At 51.4% G+C, this 24,678-nt stretch overlaps 1 protein-coding gene across 1 annotated transcript in view; it reads right to left on the reverse strand.

Moving 5' to 3' along the window:
- LOC123759432 (putative neural-cadherin 2) overlaps positions 1 to 24,678 on the reverse strand; it is a gene marked incomplete in the record, with an annotated part of 421,093 nt that overhangs the window by 9,680 nt on the left and 386,735 nt on the right. Inside the window, 5 exon segments of the mRNA XM_069335240.1 lie at positions 16,783 to 16,878; positions 17,872 to 18,014; positions 19,860 to 20,049; positions 20,213 to 20,403; positions 23,601 to 23,792. Of these exon segments, the coding sequence (XP_069191341.1) occupies positions 16,783 to 16,878; positions 17,872 to 18,014; positions 19,860 to 20,049; positions 20,213 to 20,403; positions 23,601 to 23,792 (812 nt within the window).

Here is a 24,678-nt window from a genome sequence, read left to right on the forward strand (position 1 = left end):
AATTTCACCGCTACCTGCCAAAAATCGACCGATTTTCGCCGCTCGCGGCCAAAAAAGGGGCTATTTTCGGCCCTAGCAGCCAAAAATGGGGCGATTTTCAACGCTAGCGGCCAAAAATCGTGCAAATTTCGCCGCTAGCGGCCAAAAATCGTGTGAATTTCGCCGCTAGCGGCCAAAAATAGCGCAATTTTCGCCGCTAGCGGCCACAAACTATGCGATTTTTGTAGCTGGCGGGCAAAAATAGCGCGATTTTCGCCGCTACCGGCCAAAAACAACGCGATTTTCGCCGCTAGCGGCCAAAAACCATGCGATTTTCGCAGCTGGCGGGCAAAAATCGCGATTTTCGCCGCTACCGGCCAAAAATAGCGCGATTTTCGCCGCTAGCGGCCAAAAACCATGCGATTTTCGCAGCTGGCGGGCAAAAATCACGCGAATTTCGCCGCTACCTGCCAAAAACCGCGCGATTTTCGCCGATAGCGGCCAAAAACCATGCGATTTTCGCAGCTGGAGGTAAAAAATCTCGTGATTTTCGCCGCTACCGGCCAAAAACCGCGTGATTTTCGCCGCTAGCGGCCAAAAACCGTGCGATTTTCACAGCTGGCGGGCAAAAATCGCGCGATTTAAGCCGCTAGCAGCCAAAAACCATGCGATTTTCGCAGCTGGCGGGCAAAAATCGCGATTTTCGCCGCTACCGGCCAAAAATAGCGCAATTTTCGCCGCTAGCGGCCAAAAAACGTGCGATTTTCGCAGCTGGCGAGCAAAAATCGCGATTTTTGCCGCTACCGGCCAAAAACCGCGTGATTTTCACCGCTAGCGGCCAAAAACCGTGCGATTTTCACAACTGGCGGGCAAAAATCGCGCGAATTTCGCCGCTACCTGCCAAAAATCGACCGATTTTCGCCGCTAGCGGCCAAAAAAGAGGCTATTTTCGCCGCTAGCGGCCAAAAATGGGTCAATTTTCGCCGCTAGCGGCCAAAAATCGTGCAATTTTCGCCGCTAGTGGCCAAAAATCGTGCGAATTTTGCCGCTAGCGGCCAAAAATAGCGCAATTTTCCCCGCTAGCGGCCAGAAACTATGCGATTTTTGTAGCTGGCGGGCAAAAATAGCGCGATTTTCGCCGCTAGCGGCCAAAAACCGTGCGATTTTCGCCGCTAGCGGCCAAAAACCATGCGATTTTCGGAGCTGGCGATCAAAAATCGCGCGATTTAAGCCGCTAGCGGCCCAAAACCATGCAATTTTCGCAGCTGGCGGGCAAAAAATCGCAATTTTCGCCGATACTAGCCAAACATAGCGCGATTTTCGCCGCTAGCTGCCAAAAACCGTGCGATTTTCGCCGCTGGCGGCAAAAAATGGGGCGATTTTCGCCGTTAGCGGCCAAAAATCGTGCAAATTTCGACGTTAGCGGCCAAAAATCGGGCGATTTTTGCCGCTACCGGCCAAAAAACGCGTGATTTTCGCCGCTAGCGGCCAAAAACCGTGCGATTTTCACAGCTGGCGGGCAAAAATCGCGCGATTTAGGGCGCTACCGGCCAAAAATCGCGCGATTTTCGCCGCTACCGGCCAAAAATGGGGCTATTTTCGCCGCTAGCGGCCAAAAATGGGGCGATTTTCGCCGTTAGCGGCCAAAAATCGTGCAAATTTCGCCGCTAGCGGCCAAAAATCGTGCGAATTTCGCCGCTAGCGGCCAAAAATCGCGCGATTTTCGCCGCTAGCGGCCAGTAACTATGCGATTTTTGCAGCAGGCGGGCAAAAATAGCGCGATTTTCGCCGCTACCAGCCAAAAACCGCGCGATTTTCGCCGCTAGCGGTCAGAAAATATGCGATTTTTGCAGCTGGCGGGCAAAAATAGCGCGATTTTCGCCGCTACCGGCCAAAAAAAAACGCGATATTCGCCACTAGCGGCCAAAAACCATGCGATTTTCGCCTCTAGCGGCCAAAAATAGCGCGAATTTTGCCGCTACCTGCCATAAACCGCGCGATTTTCGCCGCTAGCGGCGAAAATCACGCGGTTTTTGGCCGGTAGCGGCAAAAATCGCCCGATTTTTGGCCGCTAGCGGCGAACATGGCACGGTTTTTGGCCGCCAGCGGCGAAAATCGCGCTATTTTTGGCCGGTAGCGGCTTAAATCGCGCGATTTAAGCCGCTACTGGCCAAAAATAGCGCGATTTTCGCCGCTAGCGGCCAAAAACCGTGCGATTTTCGCCGCTAGCGGCCAAAAATCGGGCGATTTTTGCCGCTACCGGCCAAAAACCGCGTGATTATCGCCGCTAGCGGTCAAAAACCGTGCGATTTTCACAGCTGCCGGGCAAAAATAGCGCGATTTTTGCCGCTACCGGCCAAAAACCGCGCGATTTTCGAAGCTAGCGTCCAAAAACCATGCGATTTTCGCAGCTGGCGGGCAAAAATCGCGATTTTCGCCGCTACCGGCCAAAAATAGCGCAATTTTCGCCGCTAGCAGCCTAAAACCGTGCGATTTTTGCCGCTAGAGGCCAAAAATCGGGCGATTTTTGCCGCTACCGGCCAAAAACCGCGTGATTTTCGACGCTAGCGGCCCAAAACCATGCGATTTTTGAAGCTGGCGGGCAAAAATCGCGCGAATTTCGCCGCTACCTGCCAAAAATCGACCGATTTTCGCCGCTAGCGGCCAAAAAAGGGGCTATTTTCGCCGTTAGCGGCCAAAAATCGCGCAATTTTCGCCGCTAGCGGTCAAAAACCGCGCGATTTTCGCCGCTAGCGGCCAGAAACTGCGATTTTTGCAGCTGGCGGGCAAAAATAGCGCGATTTTCGCCGCTACCGGCCAAAAACCGCGCGATTTTCGCCGCTAGCGGCCAAAAAATTGGCTATTTTCGCCGCTAGCTGCCAAAAATGGAGCGATTTTCGCCGTTAGCGTTCAAAAATCGTGCAAATTTCGCTGCTAGCGGCCAAAAATCATGCGAATTTCTTCGCTAGCGGCCAAAAATCGCGCGATTTTCGCCGCTAGCGGCCAGTAACTATGCGATTTTTGCAGCTGGCGGGCAAAAATAGCGCGATTTTCGCCGCTACCGGCCAAAAACCGCGCGATTTTCGCCGCTAGCGGCCAGAAACTATGCCATTTTTGCAGCTGGCGGGCAAAAATAGCGCGATTTTCGCCGCTACCGGCCAAAAACAACGCGATTTTCGCCGCTAGCGGCCAAAAACCATGCGATTTTCGCAGCTGGCGGGCAAAAATCACGCGAATTTCGCCGCTACCTGCCAAAAACCGCGCGATTTTCGCCGATAGCGGCCAAAAACCATGCGATTTTCGCAGCTGGAGGTAAAAAATCTCGTGATTTTCGCCGCTACCGGCCAAAAACCGCGTGATTTTCGCCGCTAGCGGCCAAAAACCGTGCGATTTTCACAGCTGGCGGGCAAAAATAGCGCGATTTAAGCCGCTAGCAGCCAAAAACCATGCGATTTTCGCAGCTGGCGGGCAAAAATCGCGATTTTCGCCGCTACCGGCCAAAAATAGCGCAATTTTCGCCGCTAGCGGCCAAAAAACGTGCGATTTTCGCAGCTGGCGAGCAAAAATCGCGATTTTTGCCGCTACCGGCCAAAAACCGCGTGATTTTCACCGCTAGCGGCCAAAAACCGTGCGATTTTCACAACTGGCGGGCAAAAATCGCGCGAATTTCGCCGCTACCTGCCAAAAATCGACCGATTTTCGCCGCTAGCGGCCAAAAAAGAGGCTATTTTCGCCGCTAGCGGCCAAAAATGGGTCAATTTTCGCCGCTAGCGGCCAAAAATCGTGCAATTTTCGCCGCTAGTGGCCAAAAATCGTGCGAATTTTGCCGCTAGCGGCCAAAAATAGCGCAATTTTCCCCGCTAGCGGCCAGAAACTATGCGATTTTTGTAGCTGGCGGGCAAAAATAGCGCGATTTTCGCCGCTAGCGGCCAAAAACCGTGCGATTTTCGCCGCTAGCGGCCAAAAACCATGCGATTTTCGGAGCTGGCGATCAAAAATCGCGCGATTTAAGCCGCTAGCGGCCCAAAACCATGCAATTTTCGCAGCTGGCGGGCAAAAAAATCGCAATTTTCGCCGATACTAGCCAAACATAGCGCGATTTTCGCCGCTAGCTGCCAAAAACCGTGCGATTTTCGCCGCTGGCGGCAAAAAATGGGGCGATTTTCGCCGTTAGCGGCCAAAAATCGTGCAAATTTCGACGCTAGCGGCCAAAAATCGGGCGATTTTTGCCGCTACCGGCCAAAAAACGCGTGATTTTCGCCGCTAGCGGCCAAAAACCGTGCGATTTTCACAGCTGGCGGGCAAAAATCGCGCGATTTAGGGCGCTACCGGCCAAAAATCGCGCGATTTTCGCCGCTACCGGCCAGAAATGGGGCTATTTTCGCCGCTAGCGGCCAAAAATGGGGCGATTTTCGCCGTTAGCGGCCAAAAATCGTGCAAATTTCGCCGCTAGCGGCCAAAAATCGTGCGAATTTCGCCGCTAGCGGCCAAAAATCGCGCGATTTTCGCCGCTAGCGGCCAGTAACTATGCGATTTTTGCAGCAGGCGGGCAAAAATAGCGCGATTTTCGCCGCTACCAGCCAAAAACCGCGCGATTTTCGCCGCTAGCGGTCAGAAAATATGCGATTTTTGCAGCTGGCGGGCAAAAATAGCGCGATTTTCGCCGCTACCGGCCAAAAAAAAACGCGATATTCGCCACTAGCGGCCAAAAACCATGCGATTTTCGCCTCTAGCGGCCAAAAATAGCGCGAATTTTGCCGCTACCTGCCATAAACCGCGCGATTTTCGCCGCTAGCGGCGAAAATCACGCGGTTTTTGGCCGGTAGCGGCAAAAATCGCCCGATTTTTGGCCGCTAGCGGCGAACATGGCACGGTTTTTGGCCGCCAGCGGCGAAAATCGCGCTATTTTTGGCCGGTAGCGGCTTAAATCGCGCGATTTAAGCCGCTACTGGCCAAAAATAGCGCGATTTTCGCCGCTAGCGGCCAAAAACCGTGCGATTTTCGCCGCTAGCGGCCAAAAATCGGGCGATTTTTGCCGCTACCGGCCAAAAACCGCGTGATTATCGCCGCTAGCGGTCAAAAACCGTGCGATTTTCACAGCTGCCGGGCAAAAATAGCGCGATTTTTGCCGCTACCGGCCAAAAACCGCGCGATTTTCGAAGCTAGCGTCCAAAAACCATGCGATTTTCGCAGCTGGCGGGCAAAAATCGCGATTTTCGCCGCTACCGGCCAAAAATAGCGCAATTTTCGCCGCTAGCAGCCAAAAACCGTGCGATTTTTGCCGCTAGAGGCCAAAAATCGGGCGATTTTTGCCGCTACCGGCCAAAAACCGCGTGATATTCGACGCTAGCGGCCAGAAACCATGCGATTTTTGAAGCTGGCGGGCAAAAATCGCGCGAATTTCGCCGCTACCTGCCAAAAATCGACCGATTTTCGCCGCTAGCGGCCAAAAAAGGGGCTATTTTCGCCGCTAGCGGCCAAAAATAGGGCGATTTTCAACGCTAACGGCCAAAAATCGTGCAAATTTCGCCGCTAGCGGCCAAAAATCGCGCAATTTTCGCCGCTAGCGGCCAGAAACCGCGCGATTTTCGCAGCTGGCGGGCAAAAATCGCTATTTTCGCCACTACCGGCCAAAAATAGCGCGATTTTCGCCGCTAGCGGTAAAAAAACGTGCAATTTTAAACCGTGATTACCGTGATTAAACCGTGATTTTAAAACCGTGGTTACTCTCTATTACTCCCTCATCTATCCATACCTCAACTATGGTATTTGTGCTTGGGGTTCTACTACCCAAAATCATTTACGTCCTCTCATTACCCAACACAAAGCTGCTATTAGGACAATAACCAACTCTGGCCCCAGACATCACTCGGTACCCTTACTCAAATCTCTGAATATGTTAGATATTAAGTCACTGCACATTCTCTCTTGTGTATTATACATATATAAAACGCTGAACTGTAATGCCAATCCTGACCTCAAAAGCTTCATTGAAGGTTGTAACAGAACCCATGAGCACCACACCAGGAATAAATACAGTTTTGATATTCCTAGAGTACGACTTAATCAAACTAGAAATGCTCTACAAATCAAGGGACCCAGAATGTGGAATGACCTTCCCAACCATGTTAAAGACTGTACCTCTCTCAACCAGTTTAAGATAAAAACTAAACACTACCTAATAAATTCCCTGTAACCCACCTCACTCCTTTATTGTCAACCCATGTCTGTTATTTTATTTTATTATTATTATTTTTTTTTTTAATCAACACTGTTTGTCAACCTATTGTATTTGTGCTGCTTTTTCAGTCATGTTCCCCCTTTTTTTTATCTTTATTTGTATTTGTTTTCAACAATTTTTATTCTTTATGCTCAATTAGTATTAAGTTCTAGATATTAATGTTTTTCTTGCCCGAAACGCATTGCGTAATAGTGGCTTTAGGCATTGTATGTACTAGCTCTATCTATATATCAATCCATTAATGTAACATCACTTGTATGTATGTACCTTACCTGAATAAACATATTTATTTTATTTATTTTATTATTTTTATTTTCGCCTCTGGCGGCCAAAAATAAAGCGATTTTTTTTCGCAGCTGGCGTGCAAAAATCACGCGAATTTCGCCGCTACCGGCCAAAAACCGCGTGATTTTCGCCGCTAGCGGCCAAAAACCGTGCGATTTTCACAGCTGGCGGGCAAAAATCGCGCGATTTAAGCCGCTACCAGCCAAAAATCGCGCGATTTTCGCCGCTAGCGGCCAAAAATCGGGCGATTTTTGCAGCTACCGGCCAAAAACGCTAGCAACCAAAAACCGTGCGATTTTCACAGCTGGCGGGCAAAAATCGCGCGATTTAAGCCGCTACCAGCCAAAAATCGCGCGATTTTCGCCGCTAGCGGCCAAAAATCGGGCGATTTTTGCCGCAACCGGCCAAAAACGCTAGCAGCAACGCTAGCAGCAAACGCTAGCGGCGATTTTTGCCGCTACCGGCCAAAAACCGCGTGATTTTCGCCGCTAGCGGCCAAAAACCGTGCGATTTTCACAGCTGGAGGGCAAAAATAGCGCGATTTTTTCCGCTACCGGCCAAAAACCGCGCGATTTTCGCCGCTAGCGGCCAAAAACCATGCGATTTTCGCAGCTGGCGGGCAAAAATCGTGATTTTCGCAGATACCGGCCAAAAATAGCGCGATTTTCGCCGCTACCGGCCAAAAACCGTGCGATTTTCGCCGCTAGCAGCCAAAAATCGGGAGATTTTTGCCGCTAACGCCCGAAAACCGCGCTATTTTCAACGCTAGTGGCCAGAAACCATGCGATTTTTGAAGCTGGCGGGCAAAAATCGCGCGAATTTCGCCGCTACCTGCTAAAAATCGACCGATTTTCGCCGCTAGCGGCCAAAAAAGAGGCTATTTTTGCTGCTAGCGGCCAAAAATGGGGCGATTTTCAACGCTAGCGGCCAAAAATCGTGCAAATTTCGCCGCTAGCGGCCAAAAATCGTGCGAACTTCGCCGCTAGCGGCCAAAAATCGTGCGAATTTCGCCGCTAGCGGCCAAAAATCGCGCAATTTTCGCCGCTAGCGGCCAGAAACTATGCGATTTTTGTAGCTGGCGGGCAAAAATAGCGCGATTTTCGCCGCTACCGGCCAAAAACCGCGCGATTTTCGCCGCTAGCGGCCAAAAACCATGCGATTTTCGCAGCTGGCGGGCAAAAATCGCGATTTTCGCCGCTACCGGCCAAAAATAGCGCAATTTTCGCCGCTAGCAGCCAAAAACCGTGCGATTTTCGCCTCTGGCGGCCAAAAATCAAGCGATTTTTGCCGCTAACGGCCGAAAACCTCGCTATTTTCGATGCTAGCGGCCAGAAACCATGCGATTTTTGCAGCTGGCGGGCAAAAATAGCGCGAATTTTGCCGGTTCCTGCCAAAAACCGCGCGATTTTCGCCGCTAGCGGCCAAAAACCGTGCGATTTTCACAGCTGGCGGGCAAAAATCGCGCGATTTAAGCCGCTACCAGCCAAAAATCGCGCGATTTTCGCCGCTAGCGGCCAAAAATCGGGCGATTTTTGCCGCTACCGGCCAAAAACCGCGTGATTTTCGCTGCTAGCGGCCAAAAACCGTGCGATTTTCACAGCTAGAGGGCAAAAATCGGGCGATTTTTGCCGCTACCGGCCAAAAACCGCGTGATTTTCGCCGCTAGCGGCCAAAAACCGTGCGATATTCACAGCTGGAGGGCAAAAATAGCGCGATTTTTTCCGCTACCGGCCAAAAACCGCGCGATTTTCGCCGCTAGCGGCCAAAAACCATGCGATTTTCGCAGCTGGCGGGCAAAAATCGTGATTTTCGCAGATACCGGCCAAAAATAGCGCGATTTTCGCCGCTACCGGCCAAAAACCGTGTGATTTTCGCCGCTAGCAGCCAAAAATCGGGCGATTTTTGCCGCTAACGCCCGAAAACCGCGCTATTTTCAACGCTAGTGGCCAGAAACCATGCGATTTTTGAAGCTGGCGGGCAAAAATCGCGCGAATTTCGCCGCTGCCTGCTAAAAATCGACCGATTTTCGCCGCTAGCGGCCAAAAAAGAGGCTATTTTTGCTGCTAGCGGCCAAAAATGGGGCGATTTTCAACGCTAGCGGCCAAAAATCGTGCAAATTTCGCCGCTAGCGGCCAAAAATCGGGCGAATTTCGCCGCTAGCGGCCAAAAATCGCGCAATTTTCGCCGCTAGCGGCCAGAAACTATGCGATTTTTGTAGCTGGCGGGCAAAAATAGCGCGATTTTCGCCGCTACCGGCCAAAAACCGCGCGATTTTCGCCGCTAGCGGCCAAAAACCATGCGATTTTCGCAGCTGGCGGGCAAAAATCGCGATTTTCGCCGCTACCGGCCAAAAATAGCGCAATTTTCGCCGCTAGCAGCCAAAAACCGTGCGATTTTCGCCTCTGGCGGCCAAAAATCAAGCGATTTTTGCCGCTAACGGCCGAAAACCTCGCTATTTTCGATGCTAGCGGCCAGAAACCATGCGATTTTTGCAGCTGGCGGGCAAAAATAGCGCGAATTTTGCCGGTACCTGCCAAAAACCGCGCGATTTTCGCCGCTAGCGGCCAAAAACCGTGCGATTTTCACAGCTGGCGGGCAAAAATCGCGCGATTTAAGCCGCTACCAGCCAAAAATCGCGCGATTTTCGCCGCTAGCGGCCAAAAATCGGGCGATTTTTGCCGCTACCGGCCAAAAACCGCGTGATTTTCGCCGCTAGCGGCCAAAAACCGTGCGATTTTCACAGCTGGCGGGCAAAAATAGCGCGATTTTTGCCGCTACCGGTCAAAAACCGTGCGATTTTCACAGCTGGCGGGCAAAAATAGCGCGATTTTTGCCGCTACCGGCCAAAAACCGCGCGATTTTCGCCGCTAGCGGCCAAAAACCATGCGATTTTCGCAGCTGGCGGGCAAAAATCGCGATTTTCGCCGCTACCGGCCAAAAACCGCGCGATTTTCGCCGCTAGCGGCCAAAAACCATGCGATTTTCGCAGCTGGCGGGGAAAAATCGCGATTTTCGCCGCTACCGGCCAAAAATAGCGCAATTTTCGCCGCTATCAGCCAAAAACCGTGCGATTTTCGCCGCTAGAGGCCGAAAATCGGGCGATTTTTGCCGCTACCGGCCAAAAACCGCGTGATTTTCGACGCTAGCGGCCAGAAACCATGCGATTTTTGAAGCTGGCGGGCAAAAATCGCGCGAATTTCGCCGCTACCTGCCAAAAATCGCGCGATTTTCGCCGCTAGCGGCCAAAAAAGGGGGGATATTTTCGCCGCTAGCGGCCAAAAATGGGGCGATTTTCAACGCTAACGGCCAAAAATCGTGCAAATTTTGCCGCTAGCGGCCAAAATTCGTGCGAATTTCGCCGCTAGCGGCCAAAAATCGCGCAATTTTCGCCGCAAGCGGCCAGAAACCGCGCGATTTTCGCCGCTAGCGGCCAGAAACAACGCGATTTTCGCCGCTAGCGGCCAAAAACCATGCGATTTTCGCAGCTGGCGGGCAAAAATCGCGATTTTTGCCGCTACCGGCCAAAAACAACGCGATTTTCGCCGCTAGCGGCCAAACACCATGCGATTTTCGCAGCTGGCGGGCAAAAATCGCGATTTTCGCCGCTACCGGCCAAAAATAGCGCGATTTTCGCCGCTAGCGGCCAAAATCCGTGCGATTTTCGTCTCTGGCGGCCAAAAATCAAGCGATTTTTGCCGCTAACAGCCGAAAACCTCGCTATTTTCGACGCTAGCGGCCAGAAACCATGCGATTTTTGCAGCTGGCGGGCAAAAATAGCGCGAATTTTGCCGCTACCTGCCAAAAACCGCGCGATTTTCGCCGCTAGCGGCCAAAAACAATGCAATTTTCGCAGCTGGCGGGCAAAAATCACCCAAATTTCGCCGCTACCGGCCAAAAACCGCGCGATTTTCGCCGCTAGCGGCCAAAAACCGTGCGATTTTCACAGCTGGCGGGCAAACATCGCGCGATTTAAGCCGCTACCAGCCAAAAATCGCGCGATTTTCGCCGCTAGCGGCCAAAAATCGGGCGATTTTTGCCGCTACCGGCCAAAAACGCTAGCAGCAACGCTAGCAGCAAACGCTAGCGGCGATTTTTGCCGCTACCGGCCAAAAACCGCGTGATTTTCGCCGCTAGCGGCCAAAAACCGTGCGATTTTCACAGCTGGAGGGCAAAAATAGCGCGATTTTTGCCTTTACCGGCCAAAAACCGCGCGATTTTCGCCGCTAGCGGCCAAAAACCATGCGATTTTCGCAGCTGGCGGGCAAAAATCGTGATTTTCGCAGCTACCGGCCAAAAATAGCGCGATTTTTGCCGCTACCGGCCAAAAACCGTGCGATTTTCGCCGCTAGCAGCCAAAAATCGGGCGATTTTTGCCGCTAACGCCCGAAAACCGCGCTATTTTCGACGCTAGTGGCCAGAAACCATGCGATTTTTGAAGCTGGCGGGCAAAAATCGCGCGAATTTCGCCGCTACCTGCTAAAAATCGAGCGATTTTCGCCGCTAGCGGCCAAAAAAGGGGCTATTTTCGCTGCTAGCGGCCAAAAATGGGGCGATTTTCAACGCTAGCGGCCAAAAATCGTGCAAATTTCGCCGCTAGCGGCCAAAAATCGTGCGAATTTCGCCGCTAGCGGCCAAAAATCGCGCAATTTTCGCCGCTAGCGGCCAGAAACTATGCGATTTTTGCAGCTGGCGGGCAAAAATAGCGCGATTTTCGCCACTACCGGCCAAAAACAACGCGATTTTCGCCGCTAGCGGTCAAAAACCATGCGATTTTCGCAGCTGGCGGGCAAAAATCGCGATTTTCGCCGCTACCGGCCAAAAATAGCGTGATTTTCGCCGCTAGCGGCCAAAAACCGTGCGATTTTCGCCTCTGGCGGCCAAAAATCAAGCGATTTTTGCCGCTAACGGCCGAAAACCACGCTATTTTCGATGCTAGCGGCCAGAAACCATGCGATTTTTGCAGCTGGCGGGCAAAAATAGCGCGAATTTTGCCGCTACCTCCCAAAAACCGCGCAATTTTCGACGCTAGCGGGCAAAAATCGCGCGATTTTCGCCGGTAGCGGCCAAAAATCGGGCGATTTTTGCCGCTACCGGCCAAAAACCGCGTGATTTTCGCTGCTAGCGGCCAAAAACCATGCGATTTTCGCAGCTGGCGGGCAAAAATCGCGATTTTCGCCGATTCCGGCCAAAAATTGCGCAATTTTCGCCGCTAGCAGCCAAAAACCGTGCGATTTTCGCCGCTAGAGGCCAAAAATCGGGCGATTTTTGCCGCTACCGGCCAAAAATCGCGCGATTTTCGCCGCTAGCGGCCAAAAAAGGGGCTATTTTCGCCGCTAGCGGCCAAAAATGGGGCGATTTTCAACGCTAACGGCCAAAAATCGTGCAAATTTTGTCTCTAGCGGCCAAAATTCGTGAGAATTTCGCCGCTAGCGGCCAGAAACCGCGCGATTTTCGCCGCTAGCGGCCAGAAACTGCGATTTTTGCAGCTGGCGGGCAAAAATCGCGATTTTCGCCGCTACCGGCCAAAAATAGCGCGATTTTCGCCGCTAGCGGCCAAAATCCGTGTGATTTTCGCCTCTGGCGGCCAAAAATCAAGCGATTTTTGCCGCTAACGGCCGAAAACCTCGCTATTTTCGATGCTAGCGGCCAGAAACCATGCGATTTTTGCAGCTGGCGGGCAAAAATTGCGCGAATTTTGCCGCTACCTGCCAAAAACCGCGCGATTTTCGCCGCTAGCGGCCAAAAACCGTGCGATTTTCACAGCTGGCGGGCAAAAATCGCGCGATTTAAGCCGCTACCAGCCAAAAATCGCGCAATTTTCGCCGCTAGCGGCCAGAAACCGCGCGATTTTCGCCGCTAGCGGCCAGAAACAACGCGATTTTCGCCGCTAGCGGCCAAAAACCATGCGATTTTCGCAGCTGGCGGACAAAAATCGCGATTTTCGCCGCTACCGGCCAAAAATAGCGCGATTTTCGCCGCTAGCGGCCAAAATCCGTGCGATTTTCGCCTCTGGCGGCCAAAAATCAAGCGATTTTTGCCGCTAACGGCCGAAAACTTCGCTATTTTCGACGCTAGCGGCCAGAAACCATGCGATTTTTGCAGCTGGCGGGCAAAAATAGCGCGAATTTTGCCGCTACCTGCCAAAAACCGCGCGATTTTCGCCGCTAGCGGCCAAAAACCATGCAATTTTCGCAGCTGGCGGGCAAAAATCACGCAAATTTCGCCGCTACCGGCCAAAATCCGCGTGATTTACGCCGCTAGCGGCCAAAAACCGTGCGATTTTCACAGCTGGCGGGCAAAAATCGGGCGATTTTTGCCGCTACCGGCCAAAAACCGCGTGATTTTCGCTGCTAGCGGCCAAAAACCGTGCGATTTTCACAGCTGGAGGGCAAAAATAGCGCGATTTAAGCCGCTACCGGCCAAAAATAGCGCGATTTTCGCCGCTGGCGGCCAAAAACCGTGCGATTTTCGCAGCTAGCGGCCAAAAATCGGGCGATTTTTGCCGCTACCGGCCAAAAACCGCGTGATTTTCGCCGCTAGCGGCCAAAAACCGTGCGATTTTCACAGCTGGCGGGCAAAAATAGCGCGATTTTTGCCGCTACCGGCCAAAAATCGCGCGATTTCGCCGCTAGCGGCCAAAAACCATGCGATTTTCGCAGCTGGCGGGCAAAAATCGCGATTTTTGCCACTACCGGTCAAAAATAGCGCAATTTTCGCCGCTAGCAGCCAAAAACCGTGCGATTTTCGCCGCTAGAGGCCAAAAATCGGGCGATTTTTGCCGCTACCGGCCAAAAACCGCGTGATTTTCGACGCTAGCGGCCAGAAACCATGCGATTTTTGAAGCTGGCGGGCAAAAATCGCGCGAATTTCGCCGCTACCTGCCAAAAATCGACCGATTTTCGCCGCTAGCGGCCAAAAAAGGGGCTATTTTCGCCGCTAGCGGCCAAAAATGGGGCGTTTTTTAACGCTAACGGCCAAAAATCGTGCAAATTTCGCCGCTACCGGCCAAAAATAGCGCGATTTTCGCCGCTACCGGCCATAAACAACGCGATTTTCGCCGCTAGCGGCCAAAAACCATGCGATTTTCGCAGCTGGCAGGCAAAAATCGCGATTTTCGCCGCTAGCGGCCAAAAACCGTGCGATTTTCGCCTCTGGCGGCCAAAAATCAAGCGATTTTTGCTGCTAACGGCCGAAAACCTCGCTATTTTCGACGCTAGCGGCCAGAAACCATTCGATTTTTGCAGCTGGCGGGCAAAAATAGCGCGAATTTTTCCGCTACCTGCCAAAAACCGCGTGATTTTCGCCGCTAGCGGCCAAAACCGTGCGATTTTCACAGCTGGCGGGCAAAAATCGCGCGATTAAAGCCGCTACCGGCCAAAAATAGCGCGATTTTCGCCGCTAGAGGCCAAAAATAGCGCGATTTTCGCCGGTAGCGGCCAAAAATCGGGCGATTTTTGCCGTTACCAGCCAAAAACCGCGTGATTTTCGCCGCTAGCGGCCAAAAACCGTGCAATTTTCACAGCTGGCGGCCAAAAACCGTGCGATTTTTGCCGCTAACGCCCGAAAACCGCTCTATTTTCGACGCTAGCGGCCAGAAACCATGCGATTTTTGAAGCTGGCGGGCAAAAATTGCGCGAATTTCGCCCCTACCTGCCAAAAATCGACCGATTTTCGCCGCTAGCGGCCAAAAAAGGGGCTATTTTCGCCGCTAGCGGCCAAAAATGGGGCGATTTTCAACGCTAGCGGCAAAAAATCGTGCAAATTTCGCCGCTAGCGGTCAAAAATCGTGCGAATTTCGCCGCTAGCGGCCAAAAATCGCGCAATTTTCGCCGCTAGCGGCCAGAAACTATGCGATTTTTGTAGCTGGCGGGCAAAAATAGCGCGATTTTCGCCGCTACCGGCCAAAAACCGCGCGATTTTCGCCGCTAGCGGCCAAAAACCATGCGATTTTCGCAACTGGCGGGCAAAAATCGCGATTTTCGCCGCAACCGGCCAAAAATAGCGCGATTTTCGCCGTTAGCGGCCAAAAACCGTGCGATTTTCGCCTCTGGCGGCCAAAAATCAAGCGATTTTTGCCGCTAACGGCCGAAAACCGCGCTATTTTCGACGCTAGCGGCCAGAAACCATGCGATTTTTGCAGCTGGCGGGCAAAAATAGCGCGAATTTTGCCACTTCCTGCCAAAAACCGCGCGATTTTCGCCGCTAGCGGCCAAAAACCATGCGATTTTCGCAGCTGGCGGGCAAAAATCACGCGAATTTCGCCGCTACCGGCCAAAAACCGTGCGATTTTTACAGCTGGAGGGCAAAAATAGCGCGATTTAAGCCGCTACCTGCCAAAAACCGCGCGATTTTCGCCGCTAGCGGCCAAAAACCGTGCGATTTTCACAGCTGGCGGGCAAAAATCGCGCGATTTAAGCCGCTACCAGCCAAAAATCGCGCGATTTTCGCCGCTAGCGGCCAAAAATCGGGCGATTTTTGCCGCTACCGGCAAAAAACCGCGTGATTTTCGCCGCTAGCGGCCAAAAACCGTGCGATTTTTACAGCTGGAGGGCAAAAATAGCGCGATTTTTGCCGCTACCGGCCAAAAACCGCGCGATTTTCGCCGCTAGCGGCCAAAAACCATGCGATTTTCGCAGCTGGCGGGCAAAAATCGTGATTTTCGCCGCTACCGGCCAAAAATAGCGCGATTTTCGCCGGTACCGGCCAAAAACCGTGCGATTTTCGCAGCTGGCGGTCAAAAATCGCGTGATTTTCGCCGCTACCGGCCAAAAACCGCGTGATTTTCGCCGCTAGCGGCCAAAAACCGTGCGATTTTCACAGCTGGCGGGCAAAAATCGCGCGATTTAAGCCGCTACAAGCCAAAAATCGCGCGATTTAAGCCGCTAGCGGCCAAAAACCATGCGATTTTCGCAGCTGGCGGGCAAAAATCGCGCGATTTTCGCCGCTACCGGCCAAAAATAGCGCGATTTTCGCCACTAGCGGCCAAAAACCGTGCGATTTTCACCGCTAGCGGCCAAAAATCGGGCGATTTTTGCCGCTACTGGCCAAAAACCGCGTGATTTTCGCCGCTAGCGGCCAAAAACAGTGCGATTTTCACAGCTGGCGGGCAAAAATCGCGCGATTTTGGCCGCTACCGGCCAAAAATCGCGCGATTTTCGCCGCTAGCGGCCAAAAAAGGGGCTATTTTCGCCGCCAGCGGCCAAAAATGGGGCGATTTTCGCCGTTAGCGGCCAAAAATCGTGCAAATTTCGCCGCTAGCGGCCAAAAATCGTGCGAATTTCGCCGCTAGCGGCCAAAAATCGTGCGAATTTCGCCGCTAGCGGCCAAAAATCGCGCGATTTTCGCCGCTAGCGGCCAGTAACTATGCGATTTTTGCAGCTGGCGAGCAAAAATAGCGCGATTTTCGCCGCTACCAGCCAAAAACCGCCCGATTTTCGCCGCTAGCGGCTGAAAACTATGCGATTTTCGCAGCTGGTGGGCAAAAATCGCGATTTTCGCCGCTACCGGCCAAGAATAGCGCGATTTTCGCCGCTAGCGGCCAAAAACCGTGCGATTTTCGACGCTAGCGGCCAAAAATCGTGCAAATTTCGCCGCTAGCGGCCAAAAATCGTGCGCATTTCGCCGCTAGCGGCCAAAAATCGCGCGATTTTCGCCGCTAGCGGCCAGTAACTATGCGATTTTTGCAGCTGGCGGGCAAAAATAGCGCGATTTTCGCCGCTACCGGCCAAAAACCGCGCGAACAAAAATATGGCAAGACAGATAAGATTGGGCAGGTTGCACATTTCTGGACTGCCAAATAGTATTTGGTACAGTGCCGTACAAGAGTTTACTACATAAACTTGAGGGGCAGGCGGGAGTAAGCAGAAAAGCACTGACGTGTGTAAGAGAATACCTAAAAGACAGGGATCAAATTCACAGTGAGGGGGTGATAAGTCTGAGTAGCATAGGGTGAGAAGTGGTGCGATCAAGGATCGCTGCTGGGACCCACACTATTTCTCATATTATGTTAATTACCTAACTACATGAGCTGTTTTACATGTTGATGTTTCCAAACGATGTAACATTGATGAAAAAAATGAGTCGAGATAGATGAGGATTGTAAGATTGTCTAAGGACTTGGACAAGCTGCAAAGTTTATCCGAGAAATGGCTTCTTGATTTCAACATCAAGTTTAAGGTGATGGATATCGGAAACATTTTGTGGAGAGAATAGCTGTGTACACTTCCACATAATGGTCACCTCTGTGGCCACTAGACTAGAGACAAAAAGCTACTTACCCAAGATGACCAATGACAAGACGAGAACGATGATGAGGGCGCTGAAGGAGAGGCTGAATGACGTGCGTCTGCCCCCAGCCACCTCGCAGTGCTCACCTGAGGCAGGCAATCTGCTTAGAATGCTTCCTCATATTTATGTATATATCACTATGAACTCTATATTACCTGGCCAGGATTCGAACCCATGATATCCAGGATCACCCCTAAACGTACAAGGTACCGTGACCACCGCACCATTGATCTCTGATAGACGATCAATGGTGCAGTGGTCATGGTACCGTGTTCGTTTAGGGGTGATCCTGGATGTCACGGGTTCGAATCCTGGTCAGGTTATATAGAGTTCTTAGTGATTTAATAATGGCTTATGTGAGAAAGGTTGCAGGAATGCACATGTATATATGTATGTATTGCAACCGATACTACTAACAATACCATAGTGGTCCAAGAATATTCACAATGCGGGCAAATTCATGTCATTATAGTGAACCTTTCTACTCTGCTTTTTAGTTGATTAAGGCTGGAGATTTTTATATGTCAGGTTTTCAAAAATGCCAGTGTGTGATGAATAAGTCAAGTGATAGAAGTATGCCACAATCATACCTGGACATGTCCAGGTAATCTCCCTTGCTCTCAATACCAGTAATACATCTTTTACAATCACCAATACAACAGTTTCCACAATCACCACCCAGCCTCATCATTATCAATTCCCACAATCACCACCTAGCCCTGTCATCAACTACCACAATCATTAACCAGACCATGAGAGGCAGCTCCTAATTATACCCAACGAAACTCTCTCATATATGTAACCTATGCTTAAATATATTTGCTCTTGCTTAAGGAAGGAAGGTACTCGAATATATATTATTTAACACACTTAAGAAATGTTAATGCCTCTGACAGATTGCATTTCAAAGTGCTGCCTATACTATGCGAGTGGGGATACCTTACTGCAGAGATGTGTGAGGTATGGAACATGTTTGAATACATCTATATAAATACATCTTGAAGAGTATTGTGTATCTAAATCTATTTTCAGAATGAAGGTGAAACGCTCAATGTACATGATGTTACATATGCACTCACCTGTAAAGGACTTTGAACACAAGCATAGGTACCCTGGCTCCTGATTCAAGCAGGTGCCTCCGTTGAAACAAGGAGACCACAAGCACTCGTTCACATCCCTGCAGGTTCCAGTGTCTCTCATAAGCGCTGCACCCTCTCCACACCTATAGCACACATGCTTATTATGAATTTGGGAGTGAAGTATGACCAATGCAAATGAAAATACAGTTTTGTACTTATCCTTCCCGAGTTTGATGTGAGGCAATATATACTACATAACACGCTTGTCTGTACAAGAAAATGTTTGACATTTGAATGAGGTTTCAAGCCAGACACTTGAAGCTAGCCTCACCCAACTTTGCAGGGCGAGTGGTCTGGAGTACAGGATGGACACAGACCGGTTGGAGTCGGTCCTATTGGTTTTATTAAGAGGGGCTGGTGTGGTGATGCCTAATAGTGACCCCCACCACATAACTGGGGAAAGGTAACTTGCCGAGTCCCTAGATTTTGATGCACATCAATTCAGTATTACACTGAAACAGAGATGGTTGGGGCGGGGGGGGGGAAGGGGAGGAAAGAAAGATGTTTAAACAAACAAGGAGAAAGGGGAATGTTTGAAGAGAACAGGGGAGAGGGGGGGGCCTTGGGGGAGAAAGTTGGAGAGAGAATAGGGGGAGGATAGGGAAAGAGAAAAGAGAGGGGTAAGTGAAAGAGACATGGGAGCAGCAGGGTACACCCTTCTCTCCCCTTCCCCCTAGTGATTAAATAAAAAAGTATTGTTGCTGATTAACAAAGGACACACAAGACAGTTGGAACAATTGTTTGGGAAATTGTACAAAGACAATAATTTCGTCTTGCAAGGCAATTATAACACGCGGGTCACTTGACGCCTACCGTGTGTTAGTGTTGGACATCTTTTTATGTCCGACGAACAAATATTTCTGTAAAAACTCAATTCTTATCCGATCGACTTGGGGATAGTATCAACATGTTTGCCATAAAATCTACGTTTTCTTTAGTAGCCACATAGCCTATTTGAGAGAACGGCATTGTCTTGTATCTTCGTGGTAAAACTATTGTAGATCGCCGATGTGCGGTAACATAACACTTCGCCCACTTCCCACACTCTTGCGGGTGGGCCGCGATCATCATTCTTCATTTATTTGCATATGTCCGTGTAGGGAATTTTATTGCGATCTTAAAGATACCAAATTTAACGCTGTAGGACAAGTGTGGAGTCGACAACCCTGAAAAGAATGGAAACATCTCTTCACTGTTTGGAGCTCACGCACTAACTCACAGCTAGTGATCCATGTATTTTCTTTATTGATAGTGGTTTAAATCACAGTTTGGTGACATTTTATACATATGTTCTTGTAGAACATTCTATTGCGAACACATTGGTAAAGAAATGAAATCTGTAGATCAAAAATTAAGATCAGGACAGGGAAAAAGAGTATACACTTTTCAGTGTTTCTGCTCGATTGCCCGCAAACGCCGAGAGCACATTGCACTAACTTTTTTCCTTGTTCGCCGGGTGCACTTGGGCGCGCGAAAGTGTTAATAAGAAAAATACTTGCAGGTTTGATTTCATACTTTTAAGAGCATGCGACCTGTACACAATTCTCCTGAATTTAAGAACACCACTTACGGAAAAAGTCGACCTCCTCCAGACATATATTGACCCACAATGGTGCCTCCTCCTCTTCCAGACATACAGTATACTGACCCACACTGGTGCCTCTTCCAGACACACAGTATACTGACCCACACTGATACCTCCAGACATATACTGACCCACACTGGTGTGTCCTCCAGACATATAGTATACTGACCTACACTGGTGCCTCTTCCAGACACACAGTATACTGACCCACACTGATACCTCCAGACATATACTGACCCACACTGGTGTGTCCTCCAGACATATAGTATACTGACCCACACTGGTGCCTCTTCCAGACACACAGTATACTGACCCACACTGATACCTCCAGACATATACTGACCCACACTGATGCCTCCTCCAGACATCAACGCAGGTAAGTGGCTGTGTGCAGGAGACGTTGGTGCAGACGGCTGGAGCGAGGCAGGAAGCGTGAACATTAGTGAACATCGCGGCCTGTGCCGTGGACGATGTGTTGGTCAGTGGAGGGAGAGGAAGCCTTACTCCAGACACCCTCAAGTCATCCAGACAGCCTGGGGATGGGGTGGAGCGAAGCACAATTAGTTACAGACATTCATTTTAAAAAGATTCAGGATTTTCATGTGAAATAGTATAAAAGATTTTGAAGCAGAAAAGTCTTAAATGTATTTGTCAATGGCCAGGTGTGTGGGCACGTAGTATAGTACAGGTACCCACCATCACGGTAGTCATTATGTACGGCGTGGAGACTCACGCCCACATACTCTGGCGAGCCGCCCACATGCACGCCCTCGTGCCTATCCACCACAAGAGGCAGCATCCAGCCCAGCAGCGAGGGCGGGGTGGGCGTGGTGTTGTAGAGCGGGCCGTCTCCCTCGTCCACCAACAGCTCCATCCACCCCCCGTACCTACGGGGGCGGAGGGACGCAAGTGTTACGATCGAGTAGACCTCAAAATAACACGCATTCATAACTGGTATATATACATGGTTAATACACTGCCAAGTTAGGTAGAGTTATTACTACGGATCTCTCATTTTGCTTGTTATTATAGAATGTGAAAGATTTCTAAATTCCTTTGTCTAATATTAAAGAAGTACAGTAATTAGTGAGGATAAGATGGGCACTGCTGTATGTTTCACATGATGCGGAGAATGTTATAGTGGAATACACTACATATAGATTAGGTTGAATATTCTATCTATAATTATTAATTGGGCTGCATTATATTACATCATTATATTACATAGAATAGTGTTCTCGATATATATGCTGTACAATATGTACAGCATATGTAGCTAGTAACATATGACAAGCACCTACAAAGGATACCTGATCAACGAGGCTGTGACATATACGTCAGGCTGCGATGTGCACTACGGGCTTACCATAGCCCGTGCTGCTCGCAGCTTTTGGTCAGAGTAGCTGAATCTAAAACAACAACAACAACAACAACGTCAGGATGCTAATAGCCGCATCAAATAGCCTGGTGGATCAGACCAGCAACCAGAAGGCGTGGTCAGAGACCGGGCTGATGGGATATTAACCCTCCTGAATCTACAACAATCAGAGATGGGTAGAGCCATATATGGACCTCAGAAGGACCTCTACAGAAGCACCCTTGACAAGAGCGGAATTCAGGGTGATTGCACATATTTGGAGTTTAAAATTACGCTTTTTTTATACCGAAAATATTGAAATTAGTGAAAACGGCAATTGGTCATATTTTGCCCATAATTCACATTTAGTTTTCCAAAATACGATGCCTATTGGAAATATGCCTCTTGAGCGTTAGCACTCCAAAGCCCTAAATGGACTCTACAGAGTGTAATAAATAACAATCGAGCGATATTTCTCTCACTCTAGAGATGATAAAACATACGCCAGGATCTACCGAATAAGTAATTATCAAAAGAAGACGCCAAGCCGGGATAACCATGTAGAATCTACTGAGTGACCGCAAGAACGGATCAGAACAGTTCTGTTTAGATCTGTTCAAACAGTTCTGTTTGTATCTCTGCCCTTGGAGATAGTCTGTGCACTGTGTAAACACCCTCGCGAGGGCCCAGGACCATCCCTGCTCCCTCGGGAAGGCCCACGACCATCCCTGCTCCCTCGGGAAGGCCCACGACCATCCCTGCTCCCTCGGGTAGGCCCACGACCATCCCTGCTCCCTCGGGTAGGCCCACAAAGATCCCTGCTCCCTCGGGATTGCCCACGATAATACCTGCTCCCTCTGGAGTGCCCACGACCATCCCTGCTCCTTCCGGAGTGCCCACGGCCATCCCTGCTCTCTCGGGAGTGCCCACCACCATTCCCTGCTCCCTCGGGAAGGCCCACGATCATCCCCTGCTCCCTCGGGAGTGACCACGACCATCCCTGCTCCTTTGGGGAGGGCCCACGATCATCCCTGCTCCCTCGGGAGTGCCCACGACCAGCCATGCTCCCTCGGCAAGGCCCACACCATCCCTGCTCCCTCGGCAGTGCCCACCATCATCTCTCCTCCATCGGGAAGGCCAACGACCATCCCTGTTCCATCGAGAAGGCCCACGAACATTCATACCCCCTCCGGAGTGCCCACGACCATCTCTGCTTCCTCAGGAGTGCCCACAACCATTCTTGCTCCCTCGGGAGCGCCCGGGATGACCTTTCCGGCTCCCAAGGGAGTGCCCGCAGCCAATTCTGCTAACTTCGTGAAGGCCGACCACCATCCCTGTTCCCTCAGCAGTGCTCACGACCATCCCTACTCCTTTCGGGAGTGCCCACGACCATCCCCGCTTCCTAGGGAGTGCCTGCGATCACCACGGCTCCCTCGAGAGTGCCCGTGACCATCCCGGCTCACTCGGGAGTGCCCACGACCATCCCTGATCCCCTCGGGAGTGCCCACGACCATCCCTGCTCCCCTCGGGAGTGCCCACGACCATCCCTGCTCCCCTCGGGAAAGCCCACGATCATCCCTGCTCTTTCGGGAAGGCCCATGATGATCCCTGCTCCCTTCGGGAGTGCCCACGACCATCCCTGCTCCCACAGGAGTACACAAAACCATCCCAGCTCCCCCTCGAGAGTGCCCACGACCATCCCTGCTCCCTCGGGAAGGCCCATGATCATCTCTGCTCTCTCGAGAGTGCACATGACAAACCTGCTCCATCGGGAGTGCCCACGACCATCCCTGCTCCCCTCGAAAGTGCCCAGCACCGACCCAGCTCCCCTCAGGAAGGCCCATGACCATCCCTGCTCCCTCGGGAGTGCCCGCGACCATCCTGGCTCCCTCGGGAGTGCCCACGACCATCCATGCTCCCACAGGAGTACACAAAACCATCCCAGCCCCCCTCGGGAGTGCCCACGACCATCCCTACTCCCTAGGGAGTGCTCACGACCATCCGGGCTCCCTTGAGAGTGCCCGTGACAACACCATTCCCCTCTTGGGAAGAATCACGACCATCCCTGCTCTTTCGGGAGTACACACAACCATCCCTGCTCACTCGGGAGTGCCCACGACCATCCCTTCTCCCCTGGGGAGAGCCCACGACCATGCCTGCTCCCTAGGGAAGGCCCACGACCGTCCAAGCTTCCTCGGCAGTGCCCACGACCGTCCATGCTCCCTTGGGAGTGCCCACGACCATGCCTGCTCCCTCGGGAAGGGCCACGACCATCCCTGCGTTCTTCGGAAAGGCCCACGACCATCCCTTCTCGCTCAGGAGTGTCTCCGCCCATCCCTGTTCCCCTCATGAAGGCTCATGACCATCTCGGCTCCCCTTGGGAGTGCCCACGACCATCCCTGCTCCCTCGGATAGGCCCATGACCAACCTTGCTCTTTCGGGAAGGCCCATGATCATCCCTGCTCGCCTCGGGAGTGCCCCCGATCATCCCTGCTCCCCTCGAAAGTGCCCACCACCGACCCAGCTCCCGTCAGGAAGGCCCACGACCATCCCTGCTCCCTCGGCAGTGTCCACGACCATCCCTGCTCCCTCGGCAGTGTCCACGACCATCCCTGCTCCCTCGGCAGTGCCCACGACCATCCCTGCTCCCTCGGCAGTGTCCACGACCATCCCTGCTCCCTCGGGAGGACCAATCACCACCTTTAATACTGGTTACAGGTGTCTCACCTGCTAGCCATGACGTCATGCCACTTGCCGTCGTTGAGGTGTGCGCGCGACAAGCACAGCTGGGTGTCCGGACGATGGTGCAGCACCAGCTGCAGACACAGGTGGCCTGCTGTGAGCTGGAGGGTGAGCCGGTCACGCCCGTGGTGAGACATTACAGCTAACAGCAGTCCCGACTCCTCCCATGTACGAAACCTGAAGGGAGGGGAAGATGTATTGGACGAGTTCTCATTTGATTAAGTACACTTTAGTGTTCTAGAGATCCCGCCTATGGTCGACCTCCTCATGCAAAGACGCTTTTTCATGACTTGTCTTGACGTGTACACTGTCGCACACTGTGTGTTGAGGTATCCTCCTCTCTGTGTCTAGATGCCGCTGCTTGTTTACCGCCCTCTCGATGGGAAAGTGATTCTTTGCATTGCTATTGAGCCCCGTGGGTCTGCAGGACCCCACACTCGGGACCTCTTGTTTATGTGTTGATATCTATAGTCTGCAGCTATGACCCCTCACACCCGTCCGTGACGTAGTAAACTTCTGCTCACTTTTTCCTGTGTGTGTGTGTGTGTGTGTGTGTGTGTGTGTGTGTGTGTGTGTGTGTGTGTGTGTGTGTGTGTACTCACCTAGTTGTGCTTGCGGGGGTTGAGCTTTGGATCTTTGGTCCCGCCTCTCAACCGTCAATCAACAGGTGTACAGGTTCCTGAGCCTATTGGGCTCTATCATATCTACACTTGAAACTGTGTATGGAGTCAGCCTCCACCACATCACTTCCTAATGCATTCCATTTGTCAACCACTCTGACACTAAAAAAGTTCTTTCTAATATCTCTGTGGCTCATTTGGGCACTCGGTTTCCACCTGTGTCCCCTAGTGCGTGTGCCCCTTGTGTTAACAGCCTGTCTTTATCAACCCTGTCGATTCCCTTGAGGAATCGACTTGTGTGTGTGTATGTGTGTATGTGTTTTGTTGTTGACATAGTTCGTGCTCTAAGTGTAGGAGTGTGGGTGGAACATACGACGCCTCGGGTCACCGTGGCGTATCCAGGCCGATGGTATCTACACGTCAATGTGTCCAGCACTGAACAC

The sequence above is a fragment of the Procambarus clarkii genome, chromosome 32 (assembly GCF_040958095.1).
Source record: "Procambarus clarkii isolate CNS0578487 chromosome 32, FALCON_Pclarkii_2.0, whole genome shotgun sequence".
Lineage (NCBI taxonomy): Eukaryota > Metazoa > Arthropoda > Malacostraca > Decapoda > Cambaridae > Procambarus > Procambarus clarkii.